At 42.5% G+C, this 8,148-nt stretch overlaps 1 protein-coding gene across 2 annotated transcripts; it reads left to right on the top strand.

Moving 5' to 3' along the window:
- The first annotated feature begins 1,481 nt into the window (after positions 1–1,481).
- LOC137273940 (tumor necrosis factor receptor superfamily member 1B-like) lies at positions 1,482–7,095 on the top strand. 2 transcript variants are annotated; one of them, XM_067806850.1, is made up of 4 exons: positions 1,482–1,798; positions 4,017–4,401; positions 5,020–5,172; positions 5,541–7,095. In XM_067806850.1, the coding sequence occupies exons 1-4, from the start codon at positions 1,730–1,732 to the stop codon at positions 6,887–6,889; spliced, it is 1,956 nt and encodes a 651-aa protein (XP_067662951.1). In that variant the 5' UTR covers positions 1,482–1,729; the 3' UTR covers positions 6,890–7,095. The 2 variants fall into 2 exon arrangements, with proteins under 2 accessions (XP_067662951.1, XP_067662952.1); XM_067806851.1 differs by lacking the exon at positions 1,482–1,798 and adding an exon at positions 3,081–3,232.
- Positions 7,096–8,148: the final 1,053 nt, after the last annotated feature.

Genomic DNA, 8,148 nt, shown 5'->3' with positions numbered 1-8,148 from the left:
GCTGTTCTGTAAGTGCATGTTATGTTAAGCTGAACATGCCACTGCAAGTGCGTGTTATGTTAAGCTGAACATGCTGCTCTGTAAGTGCATGTTTTCTTGAGCTGAACACGCTGCTCTGTAAGTGCATGTTATCTTGAGCTGAACATGCCGCTCTGTAAGTGCATGTTATGTTGTCTATGCCACACTGTAAGTGTGTGTTATGTTGGATATGCCACTCTGTACGTGTATGTTAAGCTGAACATGCCACTGCAAGTGCGTGTTATGTTAAGCTGAACATGCCACTGCAAGTGCGTGTTATGTTAAGCTGAACATGCTGCTCTGTAAGTGCATGTTATCTTGAGCTGAACATGCTGCTCTGTAAGTGCATGTTATGTTGGCTATGCCACTTTGTAAGTGTATGTTATGTTGGATATGCCTCTCTGTAAGTGCATTTTAGGTTAAGCTGAACATGCTTTCTGTACGTCCTTGTTATTTTGAGTTGTACATGTCACTCTGTAAGTGCATATTATGTAAAGCTGAAGAGGCCTGTCTGTAAGGGATAGTTATGTAAAGCTCACATGCCACCGTTTCAGTGCTTGTTAGGCAAAGGTGAACATGGCGCTCTATAAACGTTGCCACAGCATTTCTATAGAAACTGTGAGGGTGTGTTACATGACTCGACATTATTACACAAAGACGCTGGCGTCATCTCCCGGCATGACTTGTGTCTATATATGGCGTCAGTAAATTGATACCCGACAGGTGGTGAGGAAATACCTGTCTGCAGATAAAGAATGTTTGAACAACCACGTCATGGCAATACAATCCATCCTTCAGGGGAATACCCTGTTTTGCCCGCACTGTGATGGTCATGAAGGGTAGGGGATCTGTACTGACATGAAAGCAACTCCCTTGGGGGCAGTAGACAGACGCTATCTGTACAGTAGTCATCCCAATACTGTTTTCATAGTAGACAGCACACTACAGCGCAAACTAATACATACTGTCTTTCATTGTAGACATGTACAGTACTATTCGCATAGTAGACAGCACAATACTGTCTTTCATTGTAGACATGTACAGTACTATTCGCATAGACAGCGCAATACTGTCTTCCATGGTAGACATGTACAGTGCAATTCTCATAGCAGATAACACACTACAGCACAATACTGTCTTTCATAGTAGACATGTGCAATACTCTACTCATTCTTTTCTGTAGTTCAGAGTTTTTGTGAGTTCAACGTCTCACACTCGCTCTCTGAAACTGGATTATTTATTTAACACATTGCATTTGTTGTTATATAGATAAGTAAGTCTAGACTTGCCACATTTTTCAGACTTGTGTGGGCTTTCTTGGATATATTTGCTTCGGGTCCGTGTAAGAGGTTGTTCGACTACTAACTGGTGTAGATTGATTGGACACAGGGTATAAGGTTTTCATTGGTTGGTACAAAGTTTAGAACTCGAACTTAACAGTACACATTTTCCTACACAGATCGTATGTTTCCCCTAATAAAGTGTCTGACCCACAGAAACTGCCTTCAGATTGATTTAACAGAACCTACGCTTCTCTGATGCTCTGACTGCAAGTGGATAGCTGGTGACAAAAGACATTGTAGTGCGCAGTTCATTATCCGACACTAACAGCCCTTGTTCACCATCATGTGGGGAAATCCCCGTAATATCTAAATATAGGACCCAGTTTTTTCATGGCGTCCGTCTCTCTCGGTGACAACAGGCCGCGGAAATGTGGCGCACGTTTCTATTCTCCTGTCATCTCGTGATGGTTATATTCCTTAATATTTCACTTCACACGGTAAGTATGTGTTTTGATACACTACGAGATAAATTCTATGTGAAAGTGTAATGTGTGAACGTAATCTTCTCTATGTTGTCTTAAGAGGCCGTTCATACTTGATCGCAAGAGGGGGGGTGATGATGGTGTTGACGTCATTCGAATCATTTTGTGACATATAATTGACCTCATACAATAGCTAGTAATAAGTGTTGATGTCATTAACTGTGATTTTCGAAGGCGACTGTAGTGATCGGGATATTTAGCAGGGGAGCTCAGTATATTCAGAACTAATGGGTAATCAAGACAAAATAACACTCGTACGTGTATCATACTGATTTTACGAAACTCATGGTATTTCTGTACAACCAGTATGGCACAAATGATCATCTGTACGTAACTAATGACAAAATGGCTTCCACGGGGTACAGTATTTATAGGATTAAAGTATCCATAGGATTAAGGTATCCATAGGATTAAGATATCCACAGGATTAAGGTGTCCACAGGAATTAGGTGTCCACGGAATTAAAGTATCCATGCGATTAAGTAAGGTATCCGTAGGATTAAGATATCCACAGGGTTAAGGTGTCCATAGGATTAAGGTATCCATACGATTACGATATCCACAGAGTTAAGGTGTCTATAGGTTTACGGTGTCCACAGGATTAAGGTATCCACAGGGCTAAGGTGTCCACAGAGTTAAGGTGTCCATAGGATTAAGGTGTCCACAGGATTAAGGTGTCCACAGGGCTAAGGTGTCCATAGGATTAAGGTATCCATAGGATTAAGGTATCCATAGGATTAAGGTATCCATAGGATTAAGGTACTCTACAAACACGGGTTAGTTGTTGGTTGCATTAAAAGCAACATATATATATGTCTAAAACTACTAATCAATGATTTTGCAATGACGCATCCTTATTTAAATGTGACCTAAAACTAAAATTTCAAGAGCAAGAGGCAACATTTCCCCCTTAGAAGATATGTTTATTGTCGGGGGGGTGTTGAAGTAGGGGTTGTGTGGACATTGTGAGGCATGAGCTAGAAAGTCCGGGTTCGAAGTTACACATGGGTACAATAAGTGAATTGGTGAGCCAAGTAGGAGTAATAGTAGTAGTGACGAGTCGGTGTGAGGTAAATGGTAATTAATCCATATGCCTGCCAGTACATGCCACCCTCGATCCGTCTGCTGTTGGGTCACTGCTATATGCCATCACTCTCAACTTCCTGGTACAAATGAAATGACACACTTGTATGTATCCAGCGTGAGTTATGAGAGTGTGGTGGAGCGAGAGACAGGCATATATTACCTGAACTATCAGCTGTTACGGATCACAAAATTGACCTCCTACTTTGTGCACACACAGAGAGAAATACTTCCTTGTCGGCTGGGTCAGTGCTTCTTCAGAATAGCTACTGACAACGTCTAATAGGTTCAACGGCACAGCCAGCGGTTAGATATTGAAAATTTAAACTGAAACATGAATAACAGTAGAAGTAACTGACACTACGTTTGAAATGACACACACGTTAGTTTGCAGCAATACAAATCACGACGTTTCGATGTTTGTTTATGCTGTAAATAATCAAGTCTGGACCAGACAATTCAGTGATCAACAACATGAGCATCGATCTGCGCAACTGGGAACCGGTGACATGTATCAACCAAATCAGCGAGCCTGACCACCCGATCCCGTTCGGGGCCTCTTACGACAAGCATAGTCGCCTTTTATGGCAAGCATGGGTTGCTGAAGGCCTATTCTACCCTGGACTTTCACGGGTCTCTTGTGAATGATTGTTGACCTGGGTTAGGATTGATTTTCAGTGAACCAGGGAGCCTATATAGATGTAGAGTATCCCTGAGTGAATTAACCAAACTTTGAACTGGCTATCCGGACTTGGCTGTGGACGGATGGGATTGGGTAGTCACGCATGCTAACATGGTTGACACACGTCACCGTATTCCAAATGCGCCGGACGATGCTCATGATCTCACAAGATTATCTGGTCCAGGCTCGATTAGTTACAGACCGCCGGTGGAATATTACTGCATGTGACTTAACTTACTAAATTCCAGGCTGAATCTAATTAAGACAACGGCTCAACAGAGGAACACTGCCGGAGATTCGAATGATATTTCCAGACCGCAGTTATAAGCTCACAGGTATAATGCAACGCTAAACACCTTGGATATACTGGATATGACATTTTAAATCCATCATATTTTCTATTTGCAGTGTGAGGAGAATTCCACTTGTCCAGAATATTACTACATGGACAAAAGTTTTGGCTGTCAACCGTGTTCACAGTGCAGCGATGGATTCATGTCGGTCGAATCGTGTACAAACCAATCAAACACGGTTTGCAGGTCATGTGAGCTTGGAACTTATTCCGTCGGGGGATTAAAATGTCAGAACTGTTCCCATTGTTCCCCAGGAACCTTTGTGTCGCGCCACTGCACTTTGACCTCTGATACTCAGTGCGAACCGTGTGCAAAAAACATGTACTCTTCTCATTGGTCAGCTGAATTCTGCATACCGTGCAGTCGATGCGGGAAAGCGGTGACAGTAGAGACAAAGTGCAGCGACACCCATGACTACAAATGTGGAGATTGTATCGAAGGTAGAGCTATGATAGATAGGTTTACATAATATATCAGTGTAAGACAGTTGATTTAGGAAGCAACAGCAACATCAGCAGCATCACATGCAGTTGTGAAGACTCTTGACATAAAAGTGGTAAAAGCATCAAGCCGAAGACCCAGGTTCGATTCCCCAAGTGGGTACACTGTGTGAAGTCCATTTCCGGTGTCCTTGGTCGTGATATTGCTTGGAAAATTGCTAAAAGCGGCTTAAATCCAAACACACTCATGATCCAGGACCAAAATTCCAAATTCAACATGGAGTATTTTTTTCCTATGGAAAATCAGATATATTTTCTACTTTAAACCTTAGGATCTAAATACACTTTTCTAAAACAAAGCAAAGTATATTTCTTGTGACGTACTATTTTCTTAGTTTTCAACACCTTATCCAAAAGTTCTATTTGCAAGCATTTTCTGAGACATTTAATGGAATCACATGAAATGCAATTTGTTTTCTCTGCTCCGGCAACAGGTTTTGCAGTCGAGTGATATTTATTGGAAAACAATACTCCCCAAAACGTTTCCCACACTGGAGAGGGGCTAAACTGCATCCTGCTATAACTGTTAAAACCTTACATCTGTCTTTCCTCTTGCAGGGTACTACCGCCACCCGAACCTACCCAACACGTGCATCAAGTGCTCTTACTGTTACCCCGGCAACCCGAATGTCACCGTGGTGGTGAACGAGTGTCGGACCAAGAGCAAGGACCCAGAAATGAGGTGCATGCCTGTTTGGGGATTTCTTGCTGGTTAGCACTGTTTTCTCTTTGTAGACGTTAGCACTTCTCAAACAAATATTTCTTTTATCTGTCTTGCATCACTTGCGCTTAAATCGTCTTGTAGATAGCGTGAATCGTGATGAACGTGATGATAAAATAAAGATTGTTATTTGCGAAGTATAGGAATAATGTGTATATTAAAGGTAGTTCTTGCAGTCGAAAGAAGGTTGGAGATGAAGGGGTGTGGGTGGAGGAGGTTTGAGTAGCGTTTATCTGTAAATAAGGAGCAAAAAATACGATCTCTTCCCCATGGCATCTAGGTACCTATGTTATATTTGTCGATTAGTTACATTGGTTACATTTGTTCACATTGTTACATTGTTACATTGTATTTTAAGGGTCCCTAGCGAAGAACCGAGCATCTTCATCAACGTCGTCAACAACAATGTCCACGGGCCACATAATTTCATCTGTACCATTCCTTTATGGCGAGTCCTACAACGTCCCTATACCCCCGAGAGTGGCAACTGCAATAATTATTGTATGTGTGATAATGATCATGGTCATACTTGCAATATTATGTATTCTTCACAAACGGAAACAGTTACCAAAAAAATCTGAAACAATAAACTTCCTCTGTCAGATGTGTCGTTGTGAAGGTTCCGATCTGAAAATGAAACGTGGCAAGGAAATTCCACCGCCCTCTCTCTTATCTAAACAGATCGAATTTGTCATCACCAGTGAACCTGAATCTACCAATTCTGTTCCCAGGAGACAGGCCTACAGTGATGAAGTCCCAATGGTGTCTTGTAGCCAGTGCCTTATTCATTACGGCATCGGTGGTGGGTCGGAAGCAAATCAGACTGTAGACCTTGTGGTTGGTCAGAATCAAACACGTGACAAAGCTCAGTTACAAGAAACATGCGTAGTTGAATTAGACGCTGAACCATTTTGTCCAAATCCAGTGCATTTTGTACCGAATGATTCTGAATCTAACTTTGTTTCTAGCAGTGGAAATGGCCTTCCGGTGTTCACGTCCCCATCAGATCGTGAAGGTGGAAATGAGGATCCGGGTGATTCCGTAGGAGGAACTCCGTTTGCTAACAATAACGGGTTTGAATGTGAAGAAGCTTTGGTGACTAATCCCAGCCCTCCAGTGTCCATTTCAGAGATGAAAGAGCAGAACCAGGGAGGAAGTATCCAAGCCTCAGAACCACTTTCAGGTGACTACAGGCTGATGCTCCAAGAACCCTTAGGAGTAGGAAGTAACGATTCAGATGACAGCGGACTCCCTTGTGTCCAGCAAGACGCTGCACAGTCAGCAATGTCACGGCTGGTACAGCGCATGGATAGCGGTATAGCAGAAGTAGGAACAGATACAGAGAGATCTGGGAACTCATCCCGCCATCTTAGCACGGCTCCTCCCCAGACAGGTGCGTGTTCAGTTCCAGAAGTCTCCACCTCCCGAGATCTCCAGCAACCCGGGAGTAGTTTCGTGGACGTAAGTACAGATAGCGAGGGTTCATCCCAGCGGACAGACATGTCCAGTGACTATGACTCAGATGTAGTGGACATGAAGACCTTGCTTGACAGGGGTCAGACCAGACCTGCTTCTTCAGGACGTCGATCAGGGCGTCTGAAGAGAAAAACGAGACGTCACTCTAATCCTGGAATACTGGGATTCCACCTCAGCAGTGGAACTCTGGAGTCGTACTCCAAACTGGACACCTTTACACAAAGGGATTAAGTTACAAATGTTGCAAGTTGATTGTCCTTTCTAAAAAAATGTATACATGTATAAATACGTGTTCAATACAACTTTCATTCCTTATTTCCATGGACTTCAGGGATACAGTAGTCTACTTTTATTTTTAATAGGCTGTAACAAATTAAATCCAAACCACTGCTGATGCAGTGTATGCAACACTTGAATAAATATTTTTGACTACTGTTTCTCTTCTGTTTATTCCAAACAGTATGAGGTGTGTGATGTTCGATGTTCGATGCTATGCATGCCCCGTAAAAGTACAATGAGCGTGGACGTCCCAGTAGCCTGAGATGGCAAGATATCACATGTACGAAGCACAGAAGCATCGTGGCCAATGATTATGCAAATAGTTGAATCTATCAGGACTAGGTGCCTGAGACGGTGGGTTCGAATTCCGCATGGCACTCCCAAACAAACATACTAGAATCAGTACTTTATTGAGAGAGTGTAATCTCTAATTTTACATAAGTTCGCTGAATCTACATGTAATTGTAATCCTTATCAGACAGGATTCTTTGCTAATCCTAGGTCTGTGGTCCAGTCTGTTCAGTCTTGAGGAGTATACTATTTCTTTTCTAATAAGCGTTGTGTTTCTAATAAGCAGCGGACATCTAATAAGTAAAGTAGGTTATCATGAAATATGCGCCGGGCCTCCAATAACTGCCGGGTCTTGAAGACCTTTGACAAGTAAGTTCCCGGGTGCTTAATAGAGGAATGCGGTATATGTTTTCAATATGGCCTTGGTTGGTGTAGATACTCGGGATTAACCAAATTTATTTCCTACGAGGGCGAACATATCGGGTTTCATATTTCTCATAGGGGGTCCTAGTGCAAAATGTTACTTTGTCATGGCGACGTGACGTCATGAACAATGCCATGATGTCATGAACAATGCCATGACGTCACAGGTCTGTGACGCGTTCTGTGACGCGTTCTGTGACGTTGGGTGGTCAGCCCATGTTTGAAAGTAGATTTGCGTTTATTTTCCTCAGTTTATTAACTTCGGTAATAAACAGAATATTATATTGGTGCCCATAACCTACCATGTTTACCACACTCGTGTCTATATATCGGTCAATCCCTCGTTCTCACTCGGGAAATACCAAAATTTAGACACTCCTGTCGTCAACATAGTATGACATGGACACGAATATAACATCCTCTATTTATTACCGAAGAGGACGAACAAATCGAGGTTCATATTTTTCATACGATGCCCTAGGACAAACTATCACAAT

This window comes from Haliotis asinina, chromosome 2, assembly GCF_037392515.1.
Source record: "Haliotis asinina isolate JCU_RB_2024 chromosome 2, JCU_Hal_asi_v2, whole genome shotgun sequence".
NCBI classification, from domain to species: Eukaryota; Metazoa; Mollusca; class Gastropoda; order Lepetellida; family Haliotidae; genus Haliotis; species Haliotis asinina.
The sequence above is the reverse complement of the archived record's forward strand: the minus strand, read 5'-3'. Positions and strand labels throughout refer to the sequence as shown.